At 39.3% G+C, this 16106-nt stretch overlaps 1 protein-coding gene across 1 annotated transcript in view; it reads left to right on the top strand.

Annotated features, from left to right (window-relative positions):
• The window catches only part of ABCA13 (ATP binding cassette subfamily A member 13), a 453377-nt gene that overhangs the window by 68891 nt on the left and 368380 nt on the right, over positions 1–16106 (top strand). Inside the window, exons 10-16 of the mRNA XM_037837193.1 lie at positions 625–809; positions 5980–6107; positions 6874–6974; positions 7228–7404; positions 9853–10058; positions 10859–10998; positions 15237–15351. Coding sequence (XP_037693121.1) covers positions 625–809; positions 5980–6107; positions 6874–6974; positions 7228–7404; positions 9853–10058; positions 10859–10998; positions 15237–15351 — 1052 coding nt within the window. The remainder of the gene's footprint in view (positions 1–624; positions 810–5979; positions 6108–6873; positions 6975–7227; positions 7405–9852; positions 10059–10858; positions 10999–15236; positions 15352–16106) is intronic.

The following is a 16106-nucleotide window of genomic DNA, read 5'->3' as shown; positions in this document are numbered from 1 at the left end:
TTGAAATGATCTGTGGACACCTTTTGCTTTGTGCAATACCTAGGGAAATTAAATGCATGGTTAGTTAAGGATTATTTAGCACATATAAATAATGCACATCATGTGTTTCCCTGAAGTAATTGTTTGGGGTTAATGATCTAGTTTAGTGTAATGTTGAGGTTAAGCCACAATACTAATTGCCTTTAGTATCACCCTCTGCGAGTCCTTCACATTAAATGTATTTTAGTAACCTACATACTAATTATGATTTATATTTTAAAGTATATTATGATATTCCTGTTATCCTAAACATGGCAGCATGTTTTAATTGCTTAGCTCTAAAATTATACTTCATTTGTTTAGAAATTTCTGTGGTTGCCTTCTCTGTGGGAAACAGTAATGGGGGAAGGAAAGAGAAAAATAGGGGACCAATGAAAAAGTTATGTGCATCCATTATTGCAATTTGCTATCTTTGATTTCTAAGTAGAAATGAAATCACAATGCAATTGTTGATGGATGCTTCAATCCACCAACTAAATTAAAATTGTCTATGGTTTAGCATGAGCTGCTATTATTTCTTAACTAATTACGATTGTTTTAAATTTATTATTATGAATAATAATACTTTTATTTCTAAATTTGTAGGTGTTCAAGCAGTGGCAAAAGAGTAACCTGCTTCACAAAATTCTCACAGGGACTGAACACAGCCTGGAGACTCTCAGGGATCAGTCTGAAGAAGGAAGTGAGCCATGGCATGTGGCAGAAGTTTTGAACACAGTACTTCACCTTTTGAATGATAGCTTGACAGCAGATGGCCTAAATGACAACATGTAAAGCACATTTTTCTGTTTTTGTTATTTGTTAGGCTAAAATAACACTGACTTTTAAAGAATGCATAATGATACTATTAGAAATGAATTCTTTAAAACGCTAACTAGGCATTTAATTCCTAGTCAGCATGGGATTAAATGGAAAATCCAAGGTTTTTATTGGGGATTATCAACAGGATTGTAACTATTTTCAGCAATCTGGATGCCTGTTTGGATGTTGAAAGTAATCTAACGGGGCAACAATATTTGAGAAGCTATTAGCTTCTAGGTTTTATACTTTTGGCATATGTTTAAAACAGAACAAAAACATTTAGATGTACTTTCATGTAAGCAATTACCTGTTTTGAACTTTATTTTAGAAATTTGTATAGTCGCTGTGTTTATTGACAGTCCAGAAATATTCTGAAAGCGGGAAGAGGTGGAACTGATGGTTTGATCATTTTTATAACCAAAATTTATTCACGAAAATGTCCAATTCTGTTACAAATCTTTTTCTTCTGTAGGTGTGGCTGTTTGGGAACTTGGTAAATTTTATCATCCTCCTGAAGTTAAAGAACTCCTAGGAAGAGAACAATGAGATTTCTCAAAAGGGTTCCTTTCAACCCACAAAACAGAAACACTTTCTCCTTCAAGTACATTAGAGAATCATGATGCCAGAGTTTTATGGGGCCTTATTGTGTTTATATATATATATATATATAAACAAATGGCAACTCTAAACATTTCCAGCCCTTTCAAATTATTTGGAACCAAGTTAGGAAACTGGAACAGGATCTTGCTTTTGACGATCCTAATCCTAACTTTTAGGAAAGAGAGTATCTTAAGGCAGGTGGGACCTGGCCACGGAGAGCCTTGAGAAGCTATAGGAAGTTGTAGGGAATCAGCAGGGATGCCTTGGATCAATTAGCTAGATAAAGGGTGCAGACAAAATATTCTGTCATAAATTCACTTCAAATGCAGGACATTGAATAGGGATGGGGATTTTAAAAAGCTCTCCTGCTCAGCTGCCTGGTTTATCTGTTTTAAAACTTACATTACATGTCTGCTATTCCTTTAATGCACATTAACAGAATCACTACATATGTCACGGTAATTATCCTAGAAACCTCAAATGCCTCCTCCCATTGCATCTCGTCTTCCTGATAGACAAGAGCAGTGAACACTAGGTAGGACATGCTCACTGGCTGCTATTTTGTAACAAGACTAGGAAAGTCATATACTAAGGTAATCCTAAGTCCTAGAACTTGAAAAGCCCTAACATTTCCCTGTACCCGTACATAATTCCCACCTGCACTTCTGGGATAGAAAGATGAGGACCCAAAGCCCGGCTTCCCTGCCCATGTGCTGCGTGCACCGGGTACGTGACTGAACTTTTGAGTCATCCTTTGTGACTCCAGGCCACCTGCCTTCCATGGTTGTCTTGCTAAGAAGCAGCCACGTTACCACGCACAGCCTCCTTGGGCCTCGGCCACCTTGGGCAGTGGTGACTTACCAGATGACCCTTTCTAGTTATCGCCCTCTTTGACTGCTGGGGGGCTGGATACGGAGCTCCCCAATGGCCCTGTGGCTTCCTCTGTAAAGGGAAAAACCTGCCTGCCTGAAGAGGTGGTTAAGAGGATTAACAGAGAATCCTTGGGGTGAGAGCACTTCAGTTTAAAGCCCCTGATGAAATCAGCCAGGCACTTGTCTTCAGCCTTCTTCACATTTTTATGAGCTTCACCCTCACCCTTAGCAGGAGATGGGATATCATTTACCTTGAGCTTGGGTCCAGGGACTTTCAACTCCTTTGTCTCTACCCGGCTCCACAGCCAGTTGCTCACTTCTTTCTGTTTCTAAAGTTACTGCTCTCAACCCCAAGAGATGAAAGTATCTCCAGACCCAAAGTCTTTCATTTCCTGCTGAGCACGTCAGTGTCGTTAGAGGTGCCCTCTCTTCCTTGAGAAATAGCGTGCATTGGGTTGGGTGGCTGAGTGGTGGCCACTCTTCCTCCCGGCTCAGCCTCCGCCCTGGTGGACAGTGGACATTCTGAAGTGGCCGCTGGGCCCTGTGGCAGGGACTCTCCCTTCTGCACCACGTGTCCGCTGCCGAGTGGGCTTACCAACTGCGTAGGAGTGGGAAGTTCCCCAGGGTCCTCTCACCATCTGATGCCCTTACTTGTCATGGTCTGAAGAGGTGAGGCACCCTAGATCCAGGTTCTTAAGCCATATAAATGTAATATTTTTCCTCTGGGGGAAAATAAAATAAAGGACAGCTGTGTCTTTCCCATTTTCCTATATGTTTCACAGAACGCCTCCACTAGAGGGCCAGAGGAATGAGGGACCTCAGCCCACTTCATCCTGGCAGAGGCCCAGTTCAGGAAATTGGGTGTCTGTTTTAGGTGAGAGACAGGTGGCAGGAGTCTGGTCAATGGCAGAAAGCTCGAGCATATGGAGGAGATACTCACCCGCCACTGGGTCTCGTAGGGGAAAGGCTGAAAGACTCTCCTTACTCTCTCTGAACCTCTGCCATGGCCAGATCCATCAGCTCAATTGCTACAGAACAGCACAACTATGTATCACACCTGTGCTCAACCCAGGACTATCACAATTCTGGAAAGAGACCAATCAAGACAGCGTGGAAGTCCAAGTCAAGTCAGAGAGCTCAAACCCCACAGCGTGGCTTTATCCAGTGGGGTGTTTGCTTGAGCTCCGGTAGCACCATCTCTTCCTATTTTTCTCTCCTTTTAACTTAGCTCTTTCTCCGGGGTTGAGGGCTCCATGCCCTTGCCATAAAGATGTAGCAAGTCTGGCCCTCACTTGCTCTGGTCCGTTCTGCAGCTCACAGTGTGAACCATGTCTTGTTCTTCAGCTCTCCAACGTTTGATTCTGATTTCAGTCCTCTCCTCATTCTCAGAGTTGTTTCCTTCCAGTGCCTTGTCTAGGTTACTCCCTTCAACCTGTCACACTGGGACATTCCTCCACCCCCTACCCCTCTTAACCAGCCGTAGCCTAGGAGAAGCAGGACCACTCAGACTCTCTTTCCTTCTTCCTCTTCTTCTTCCAGCAACTTCAGATACTCAGACTACAAGTAAGATGCAGCTTCACAGAGTAGTCCTTGAAATATTTCCCCTGGTGACTATAAAATTTTTTTTTTTTTAATTAGACAAGTTGCAGATTTACGGAAAACTTATGTAAAAAATGTAGCATTTCCATATACAACCCCCTGCCCCGTCCCATATTAACACTTTGCCTTAGTGTGGTGGCTTTGTTACAATTGATGAAAGAATATGGTTGTACTATTAACTATAGTCCATGGTTTACATTAGGGTGTATTTTTTTCCCTGTATACCTCCCTATTATTAACACCTTGCATTAGTGTAGTACATTTGTTATAATTCATGAAAGAATGTTTTATAATGGTACCATTAACTATAGTTCATCATTTATAGTAGGGCTCACCGTGTTGTTTAAAAAAAGAACTTTTTATTGTGGTAACATGTATACAACTAAAATTTCTGATTCTAACCATTTTCAAATGTACAATTTAGTGGTGTCAATTACATTCACAGTATTGTGCTACCATCACCAACATCCATCACCCCAAATTTTTCCTCAACTCAAACAGAACATTTGCCCCCATTAAGCAATAACTCCCTCTTCCCCTCCCAGCCCCCCAGCTCCTGGGAACCTGTGATCTACATTTTGTCTCTATGAATTTGGGTATTCTTGGTATTTCATATAAGCAAGATGATGTGATATTTGTCTTTTTGTGTCTGGATTATTTTACTCAACATGATGTATTCAAGGTTGACTTGTGTTGTTTCATGTATCGGAACTTCATTCCTTTTTTTTTAGCTCAGTTTTATTGAGATATATTCACATATCATACAATCATCTGTGCTGTATAATCAGCTGTTCACAGTACCATCATAAAGCTGGGCATTCATCACCCCAATCTATTTTTTGAACTCTATCCTTAATACCAGAAAAAGTGAAAAATAAGAATAAAAAAAGAAGTAAAAAAGAACACTCAAATCATACCCCCCCAATCCTGCCCTATTTTTCATTTAGTTTTTGTCCCCATTTTTCTATTCATCCATCCATACACTGGATAAAGGGAGTGCGTTCCACAGGGTTTTCACAATCATACTCTCATCTCTTGTAAGCTACATTGTTATACGATCTTCAAGAGTCAAGGCCACTGGGTTGGAGTTTGAGTTTCAGGCATTTACTTTTAGCTATTCCAATGTATTAAAACCTAAAAAGAGTTATCTATATAGTACATAAGAATGCCCATGAGAGTGACCTCTCAGCTCCATTTGGAATCTCTCAGCCACTGAAACTTTATTTCGTTTCATCGCATCCCCTTTTGGTCAAGAAGATGTTCTCAGTCCCACAATGGGAACTTCATTCCTTTTTACAGCTGAATAATATTCCATTGTGTGTTTACCATGTCTTTTTCTTCTGTTGATGAACATTTGGGTTGCCTCCACCTTTTGGCTATTATGAATAATGCTGCTAAGAACATTGGGTTATAAACACCTGTTTGAGTCCCTGCTTTCAATTCCTTTGGCTATATGGTCACCACTGCTGGCCCTGATGGCTTCTCTGCCTGGCTTTTAAAAAGAACCACTTGAAACTGATGCATCTGGTACCATGTTGGAAGGTTCTTAAGTGTCTGTGGGACATTTGGGCCCCTAACGCCCCGGGGAATGTTATCAAGCTGTCGCTCGGGTCCTCCTTTCTTTGGCTTCTGAGGGTCTTACCTGTGTGGCTCACTGGCCTTTGCTGGGACCACTTTGAGGTACTACACCCCACCACGAACTGCCTCGACATCCTAAAACCCTTCTCAAGATATTTTTCTGTGTCTTATAAATGGAGACTGCAAGGTAAATGTTTTTAAATCTAACCTGGAACTTTATGCTAACCTTCACCTCTTTTACACACTATGAGGAATGTACTTCCCTGTGTTTGGGGTGAAGCACATGCCTGCTCCATATTTACTACCTAAAAATATCCTAAAGTGAGTTGATACAAGAACTGCAATTTGTCAACAACCTGGTTAAATGTATAACAGGAAGTGGAACTTTAGGTCTGTGAACACATCTTCCGAAAGAACAGAATTTTTGTTTCCCATGGTGGCACCTTGCTCAGCTTTCTGTTTTATTTTATTCATTTATTTTTGCCTTCAGGTTACCACATCTGCTGAAATTGCAGCGTGTGCTGCAAAATCTGCCCCAGTGGCCAGTTGTACAGAGATTGCTGCAGTTTGATGGAGCTTTCCGGAATGCACTAGCCCAGAATTTACATTTCATACAAGGTAAACTCACCCTGGTGTTATTTGTCACTGACTCACTAAGAGCAAACATGAGATTCGTTGGAAAGTGGACCTGCAACTGATTGATAACTTTGTGACTTTTGGAGATGAGCTATTGCTGATAATGGATGTATATTTGTGCTTTGTTATGATGTTATCTGGGATATTTCAAATACACCATGCCAAGGCTGAATAAATAATGCCGCCACAGCGAAGAATGAATTCTTCTATGCTGAATAACCCTTGTGTGGCCTGTAACAGCCTCTAGGTTCAGTGTTTGATTTTCACATTCTAAGGAACCAGAAAGCATGGCTCTGAATACTGGGAATTCTGTTTTCCTTCCCCTTTGCTCCTTGGCATCAGAAAGTGTTTGCAGAATGTCCTCCTTTGAATTCTGTTGACTATGATGGGTGCTGTCTCTTCCGCCTTCTTCCGAGGAGCTTGTTAGCAAATTTGCACTTTTGTCTCTGTATGCTGGGGGCTTCTTCTCAGGGTGGTGAGAGAATAAACGAGGCAGGAATGTTAGTTTTGAAGTAAAACTTGCCAATAACTAATTCTCCACACTCAGGAGCCTTCAGAAAATATAAAATAGTATTAAAATGACTTTTCCCAGTTTTCCCCTCTAAGGAAGATTATAAAATATGATAACAGGTCAAGTTTACTAAAATATATGTTTTCAAAATTTGGTTTATTGTTTCATGTCCATGAGTAGAAGTCAAACTTGGAATAGCCTTAGTTTGAATAATAAATCAATTTATCCATGTTACAGAAGTCTTCTTTCGCCTGGAGACATCAGCTAATGATTCTGAACTGGATGGATCTGGCCAACTGCAACTGGAAATGGACATGTTCTTTTGGCAGTTAAAGCAGGTACACCACAGTAATGGATTATAAATAAACAATTTTCATAAAATATTCAGGAAACTCATGCAATATTTAGTTTTGTTCCTGTTGTGAATTGTGCTGGCAAAATAAAGAGAACAATAGGCAAGTTTTGGAAGAATTTTGTTTTATTTCCAAGTTCTTACTGTTGCTTATTTCTATTTGTATTTCTCTAGCCCTTGGAAAGCATATCTGAGTCTCTCTAAATGTTACCCCCTTTCTGCCCTCATTAATCTTTTAGATGTTGATGAAGAATGTTTCGAATGTGTGTCGCAATGGACACTTTTCAGAGAAGGAGGCCCTTCTGTTTCCTCCAAACTCCAGAGTCTGGGAGAGGCTCGTGGGACAGTTGTGCCATCAGAACTCCTCCAGTGCGACTGAAATTTTCAACAAGCTAATTGGTTCAGTAGAGGACGCTGTGAGTATTCCACCAACTAATCTCTTCTAAGAGCACTGATGGGCTCATTTTTGAGGCTAAATTCACTGAAGATGCTAATACTTGACCTTGAATTTTGACAAGGCAAGTGTTGACATCAGTCCATCCACTGAAGAAATGTGGGCAGACTGAATCCCACCTGCCCCTTAATCTCATCCCGTTTGTTTGATTGCTGCAGGGACTGCTGTGGGAGGTTTTGTGCTATCCACCCTAACAACATCTATTTTGGCATCAAACTGATTTCCCCAAGAGCTCACCATGCTTTTGAAACATGCCTGGGCCGGAGAAGCCACTTCTGCTTCCCTGGGTTTCCTGGCTCCCTGTTCTGCTCCATTTCTAGATGTATCTGCTATGAAAAGTAGAGGAATATCTTTAGTGTTCAATCAAGTTGGGGCTTTTGGTGACGATAGACATTAAAAGTCATGCTCCTTTTATGACATTGCCAAGGACACAACCTTTCCTGTGCTGAGCTCGCAGGTAGAACTGCAGGATTTGAGCAATTCATTAGTAAAAAATATTGTATCCAGGTTAGCCTGTGTTTTCTTACTGAGCACTGAAAATGATGACATTCGTATTTTTGTTATTCATTTTGTTCCATAGAATTACTTGTTTCCTTCTTAACATTTTCCTTATATACCAGAACACACAAGAAAAGGAATTTAGTTAAAATAAAATCAGTGAAATAATAAAACTAGTGAAATATAAAGTATGTCATAGCAGAAAGAAAATGGAGAGTCATGTGTACATTGCTCAATCCAGTTAACCCTGTCTTTGCATGTACTCTATGTTGGATGTGTGCTATGCTGAAGGGAATACAGACATGCAGAAGGCACTGTCTTGGCTAAGAAGGGCATTTAACCATGAATTCATGGGAGTTCAGTATCTGGATGTCTTCCTATATGAGTGAATGAGACTTAGAGGAGGTGTAAGATTCATATGCAAGGAGAAATTGGTAGAGAGTCTATGCAGACAGAAGAGTGTATGTGAAGGCATACAGAATGAAAATCCCTGACCCATTTGCACATTTACCTTTCTGCTATTGGATGGTATGCTCTTTCCTGGCAGAGAGCACATCTCTAATTTCGTACTTTTTTTCCTGAGTTTTTTCTTTATTAGAGAAGTTGTGGGTTTACAGAACATTCATGCATCAATACAGGATTCCCATATACCACCCTATAAGTAACACCTTGCATTGGTGTGGAGCTCTTGTAACAATTGATGAGAGCACATTTTAATAATTGTACTATTAATTATAGTCTATGGTTTAACTTAGGGTTCACTGTATAGTGTAGTTCCATGGATTTTTTTTTTTTAAATGTATTCTCTTACCATATACTCAGTTCAACATTCCCCCTTTTAATCACTTCAGATATATATGTCAGTGCTGTTTATTACATCCACAATATTGTGCTACCATCACCACCATCCATTAGCAAAACATTTCCATCATTCCAAATAGGTACCCTGTATATTTTAAGCCTAAACTTCCCATTCCCTATCTCCTTCATGTCTCCTGGTAACCTGTATTCTAGATTCTGACTCTGAGTTTGCTTATTCTAATTGTTTCAGATCTGCGAGATCATGCAATATTTGTCCTATTGTTTCTGGCTTCACATCCCTAATTTCTTTATATCTATAAGGGCTAACAAATAGTGCTGCAAATGGAGCAGAGACTCAATAGTATCAGCTGCTGATGATAAATATATTTATAGGTCACAAATCAGTGAGGTAGCCATTCTGATGCTGTGCCTAATAAACCACCCTAAAGCACAGTGGCTTAAAACAAAAAGCATGTCATCAGGTCGCATGATTTTGTGGGTTGACTGGGCTCAGCCGGGCTGTTCTTCTGTTGGTCTTAGCTGGTGACTCTCTTAGTTGCTGCTGATGGCAGTTGGGACTGGTGCTCAACAGGGGCCCTGGGATGACTGTACCTCTCCTCTTCATCTAATCTCAGGGTTTCTCTTTGCCCCTCATCTCTCCACATGGTCTCTCCAGCAGGGTAGGAGATGGCATCCCAGGGATCCCAAAAACAAGCAGGGGGGAGGAGGAGGGAGCCACCAGTCCTTGGAAAGGCTAGAGCTGGGACTGGCCTATGTCATTTCTGCTGCTTTCAATTGGTCAATACAAGTCACAGCCCAGCCTAGACTAATGGTGGTTGGGAATCACCGGAGTATGAATATCAGGGGGTCTGGTTCTTTGGGGGGCATTTTAGAGTCTAGCTAATAGATGGCTGTGCATTTGTGTCCCATTCTACTTCATTATTGGATAAAGTTTTATTTTGGAACTATTCAGGTCTAAAGCTATGACTTAAGTGGTCACCATCCCACAGAGCATGGTCTTCTATGCACAGTTCTCCCTTGTTAAATTAATCTCAAATGCCCACATTTTAATTGTTGTACTTATTACAAGCCATGCTCTTTTCCTGTTAAGGATCATCTTTTACAAGGAGTCATTGCTGGGCACACAAATATGCCAGTTTCATTACCTGAAGAATATTTGGACTGGCAGGAACTTGAGGCACAGCTTTTGGAAACTAGCATTTCCTGTGCTCGGGTCTTCCGGTTGCCGGGAGCCGACACCTCTCCTGAGAAAGCAGAATCTTCTGGTGGCTGTAAGGACCAGCTTATTTCCACAGTGTAAGTACGTGTTTGATGGAGAACTTCTGAACAGTTAGAAATCGAAATGATTTCAACTTCCACTGAAATGAGAGCTCAACATGGTGTATTCCATTTCTAATTAATAAAGTGGAAAGATGTTTTTAACTTTTTGTTTTGAAAAGATTAACCTATTTGGTACTGTTGGAAAGCATCTACAAAAAATTAAACAGCTGCTTTAAAGTTTAATCATTGGCTTAATCATTTACAAGAAATCCAGGATTCTTGTTTCAGTCAAGACAAGGATGTGATTGAACATCTTGTTCATTATTTTTTCATTACTTTACCCAGAATTCCTTCATTAACTGCCAATGGGAGGTCTCTTGGGAATGTGCTTCTGCAGAAATTTGGCTTGATTTTATTTGCTGATGCTGTGAATTGTATATGTGATCAATTCTTATTTTCTTTGGCAGCTAGGAAGTTCATAGCTAAATATGTGGTCCACTTACGTGAGTGTTTAGATAATGTATTTTTGTCTTAACACCAGAGCTCATTTCATTTTATATCCTTTATTTTTCAATTTAATTTTCTCCTTATTTCCTGTGATTTATATTTTATGCATTCTCATACAAGTTTTACCCTCATTTTTACAATCAGGGTGGGCATATTCATAACCAAAAAAATAAATATTAAGAGATGTAATAAAAATTCTAAATTCCCACACAAATGGGCTGCCAAAAAGTGGCATACATTTGTGTTTTGATGAATTTATAATGATCTAAGTGTCATCTGGAAAACCATTATTAAATTTTCATTTTCTGTGCGTCCTTATTTGACTACAGGTTATTTCATACACTTGACAAAGCACAATTGTTTCTGGAACAAACAGACCATTGGAAAGCCTTCATAGGACTTATCAGAAAGACTTGTGAAGTGGCTCGATATTTGAATATGCAAGGAAGTTTGCAGAAGGATCTATTCAGTAAGTCAGTCATCTTAATGGTAGGGATCTGGGTGTTTTTCCCCCTTTAGTGAGGTAATATGGCTTCCTAAGAGGCTATCTGATATAATAAAGGGGAGTTTAAAATGGGGAGGTTCTTCAAATACAATTTGTCATTTTGATTATTGTTTTCAATTTCCTCCATCAATTATGACAAGACTTACCGGAAGTCCTGGTTTGACTGTGTCATATTGTCCCAGTGTGATTTCTAATGGTGACCCCTTTTACTCTCAAAGCCATCCTGTTTTCAATAATTATATGTTAATCCTAATCATGACCTGAGCCACAAGAGTCCAAATTTATTGCATGTGGGACCTCACTTAGCATTGTGCCCACCCCATGCACTGGACCACAGCAGGGAGGTGCCCCTTCTTGCAAATCTTTCACGATGGGATTTCTAAAAGGATTGGCAGATTGCTTATGAAAACCCCAAGTCCTCCCAAATGTGAATTTTATAAATTCACATCTGCATGATTCACAGTAATTAGAAGGCAGGGAGTCACCCTGTTCCTGCAAAGACGGTCTTTTTTGAGAAAGTGCTGGTGCAGTGACACATGCATTTTTTACTCTCTGCCCTCTTCCGGGTCCAGAGATGGTTGTTCTGTTTTCATCTCTCTTTGGGCATCACGCTCAGCTCTTATTTTCTGATATGCCCAGACATGGCTCCAATATTGTGGAGTTATTGACTGTGTCTTAGAACATCTCACCTTAGATGAGGCTGGGCGTCCCCACGTGGCCATCTACTTCACTTTCTGGCTTCTTCTGGCTTTTGGCTTCTACTGACTTCTGGCTCCTTCTGGCTAACTGTGTTGGAATTTCCTCTTTATAAGGCCTCCAGTTATATAGATTAAGCATTGCCCTCCCCATTCAATTTGACCTCATCCAAACTGGGATCTGCTAGGATCCTATTCATCAAGGAATTCCTTAACTGATGATAGTGTCTTCAGAGGTCCTATTGGCAAACATTCACAGAACTGGGGAGTTAGGACTCAACACATCTTTTGTGGGGAATATGATTCAATCCCCAACAGTGCTCAGTCACTCACTTCCCTCGGGTCTGGTGCTTGCTAGGGGCTTCTCTCTAGCCAAAGGCTTGCTCTATTGTATTTTACTTGTCTTGTCAAACAACTGAGCTTTGTTGATTCTTTTGATTGTACATGTTTCCTATTTCAATATTTCCTCTTTTATATTTATTATTTCCTTCCTTCCATTAACTTTAGTTTGATTGCTGCTCTTTTCCTAGCTTCTTGATTTTCAGACTTTCTTCTTTTCTAATATATTCATGTGAGCCTATAACCACCCCTCTAAGCTAAGCTCTAGCTATATTCCATACATTTAAATGTCATAATTTTAGCTATCAATCAGTTCAAAGTTTTTTCTAGTTTTCATTGTGATTTCCTCTTTGACCCACAGTTATTTAGAAGTATCTTGCTTAATTCTCAGACATTTGGGGATCTTTCAAATTACCCTTAAAAAAAAAAAAAAAGATTTCTAGCTTAATTCCACTGTAGGGAGAGTATATACTCTGAAAATATCAATCTTTTGAATTCATTGAGACCAATGGCCCCTAGGATAATTGCTCTTCAAAGTGGGATAAATGCCTAGGATAAATGCTCTTCAAAAGAGTGTGAATGCTGTCATTGTTGTATGCTGTGGTCTGTGTATCTTATTAGACCAAATATGTTAATCATGTCGTGCAAATCATCCATATCTTACCTATTTCTTATTTGCTTGTTCTACCAGTTATTGAGATAGATAAGTTAAAATTTCATACTATGATGATGAACTTGTCTGTTTTTCTATTTAGTTTATCAATTTTTTCTGTACATAATTTGAGGTTATATTATTAGGTGCATAAAAATTTAGAATTGTTATCTGTTCTTATTTGATATGACTCTGTCTCTAGCATTGTTTTTTGTCTTAAAAATCTGCATTGTCTGATTAGTGTTACAATAGCACTCTTTTACTATCCTTTTATTATCTTTTTCTATCTTTTTAGAATACTTTTCCCATCTTTTTCCTATCAACCTTTCAATATACTTATATTCATGATGTTTCTTTTTTAAACCTCTTAGAGCTGTTGTTCTATTTGTCCAGTTTGACAATGTTGTTTTCAATTTTTATATTTGGTTTACATGTATCATTTTTCTATTTGTTTTCTTTTTTTCAATTTTTATATTTGGTTTACATATATCATTTTTCTATTTGTTTTCTAATTGACCTTTGATTCAGTTGTTCCATGTTCCTTTTTCTACCTTCCCCGTTTTGCCTTATATTGGTTTGCAAAGTGTTTTTCTAGATAATTCCATGTATTCCCTCTAATAACTTATTTGTTTTACATTCTTAAAACTATTAGTGATTCCCCTAGGGAATATTGCGTACATCATTGACTTATTAAAAAAAAATTAGTAATTTTCTCACTTTCTACAAGCACCCCAGTATGCATATGGGGGTTACTCTGCTCCCTCTGCAACAGGGAGCAGGGCTGGGGACCCACAGCGGGAAGCAGAACTCTCCGCTTCTCCACCTGGCACCAGCAGGGGATGGCGGAAGGGCTAACAAGGGCACTACGAGCTTCTCCTTCCATTTTCCAGGCTGCTTTTTCTGATGTGGCATTTGCCCTGTTACTGCGACCCTTTAACTGTTTTCTGAAGTTTGGGGGAAAATGGCTCTGATAGTTTGGCTAGTTGTTTAAAAATTCTGTGGGGAATGGCACTCTGGAGCTACTTACACACCACTGTAAGCTGTAACCCTGTGGTTGCTGGTGTCCCCAGTTAGCACATTTTCCTTTACAAGATTTTAATTGTAAATATAATTTTTAGTTTACTTCTGCTTCCTTACTTGTTACCTTACGTTTCACATCACTGCTGTAAAGTAACAATGTATTTGCTCCAGCTGGTCCATTTTTGTCGTCCCTTGTCAGATTTGTCTCTTCACTTGTTATCTTATGTTAATTGAACTATTTACAACACTACTGTAAACTGTAACCTAATGCTTATCCCAGCTCTTCAAAGAACCTCTTAGATTTTATGTTAATTCTATAAAGTGTTTGCCCCAGCTCCTGCCAGTCTTCAGGTCAGTGCTTATATACTTCCAATGAACCATAACCAATCAATCAGTATCTGTCAGTGTCACTATATCCATCCCCCTTTGTCTAATCCCATAAAAACCCCAAACTCTTATTATGACTTGGGGAGACAGAGCTGAGGCCTTTTGCCTCCTATTTTCCTGTACAGCACACTCTGTAATAAAACCCTTTCTCTCTTTGAAACTCTGGTGTCATGTATGTGCATTGGGCAGAGAATCTGGTTCAGTAACTCTGCCATCTTGGTCAACCAGTAGTCTTTCATTTTACTGCTAATTTTTTTATTGGATGCTAGATATTATGAATTTTATCTTGTTTTTGCTGATTTTTTTTTACTCATATAAATATTCTTGAAATAAATTACTTGAAAACAGTTTGATCCTTTTGCATCTTGTTTTTAAGTTTTGTTAGGCAGGACTGGAGCTGTGCTAAGTCTAGTTGGGAAACTTCCCTGCTACTGAGGTACCCTCTTGAATGACTCATGAATTTTTCCTGTCTTGCTAATGGAAACAGAATTTGTACCTGGATCTATGTGATCCCTGAACCCTGTTATCTCCAAATCTTTTGGGTGTTTTTTCCCTCAGTCACAAGTAGTTTCCTTACATGCACGTGTTGGTCAGTTCTTCGTTGAACACTTGAGAGGGCTCCTCTGTGGATCTCCTTGGTTCTCGTGTTGCTCTCTCCTTTCCAGTTCTCTGTTCTGTGACTTCTAGAAGTCTTTCTGGACTCTAAGCTTTATTCCCTCAACTCAGTGTGTCTGCCAGCTCCAGCTCAGTTCTTCCTTCCTGTGCCACGGCCTGGACACTTCTGTAAGGCAGTTAGCTGGGAAAATTGCAGGTCTCACCTGTTGCTTTCTATCTCTCAGGGATTACTGTCCTTCCTTGCTTGACGTCCAGAGTCTTGAAAACCATTGTTTGATATTTGTTGTCTACTTTTTAGTTGTTTCAAGTGAGAGGTGAATCTGGCCCCTGTTACTTGCTTTTGGCCAAAAGCAGAAGTGAAAATTAGAAGGATTTCTAATGCTCCTTTTTTACATTTTGGACTATATTATCTAAACTGTTAGAACATTTGTCACATTAGAATTGTCTGTTATGCCCTGCTTGAAATCAATATATGAAATGCCTTCCCTATTCAGCTTTCTCTGAGGATTCTCCGTGTTATAAAGAAAACATGGATTGGAAAATCATCAGTTACAATTATCTTGTATTTCTGAATAACTTATTTAAGTCTCCAATGGCTTCCATATCCAGGTAAGCTTTCAGAATTCAACTTCCAGGTCTTAATTTAACTATTATCCGAAGAGACGCAAAATCTAATTTTAGGAGATGCATGCTTTAAAATGTAAGATCCTGATTCAGATATAAACAGCATTTCATACTTACTGCTCTGTTTGTTGAACTGAATGTGTGATTCCAAGGCCCATGTTTTCCTGGTCTTTAAAAGAAATACAGATTATAGTAAGAAGATTTTCCTTCAATATGTATTTATAATAGATATCCCCAAAATAAAGTTTTTCTTGAAAAATAGACTTATTATGTTTCTTAGAGTTTAGACATGGGATCTATGATTTGGAATCTGGAAGTTTTAGGGGAGAAGTGATCCATGGACCTAAGTCTGCCAGTTTATTTACTGCTTTGCTATTTCAGCATATATATTGAAATGGAGAATTTTCTGTATGAAAACAGATATTGTGTCTAGTTAAAACACACATTATTGAAAGGTTGTGTTGCGACATCATGGGACAGAGCTTTGGATTAGAACAGTAGTTCTAACACTTGGTAATAAAATCAGACTTACCTGTTATGTTACCTAAAAATGCATATACCTGGACCTTGCCCAGACATCCTAAATCACTCCTGTGTATTGCACCCAGGGTTCTGCATGTTTAAAAAATTCTGCTGGTGGTTCTGGTACACCTGAGTTTGAGAACCCTTCTTCAACATCTGTCTAGAGCTGCGATTCATCACTGCTAGGGACACATTTTAAGCCCAGCTCTTAGTGTGCA

The sequence above is a fragment of the Choloepus didactylus genome, chromosome 5 (assembly GCF_015220235.1).
Source record: "Choloepus didactylus isolate mChoDid1 chromosome 5, mChoDid1.pri, whole genome shotgun sequence".
NCBI classification, from domain to species: domain Eukaryota; kingdom Metazoa; phylum Chordata; class Mammalia; order Pilosa; family Megalonychidae; genus Choloepus; species Choloepus didactylus.
Note: the sequence above shows the minus strand (reverse complement) of the source record. Positions and strands in the feature narration are given on the sequence as shown.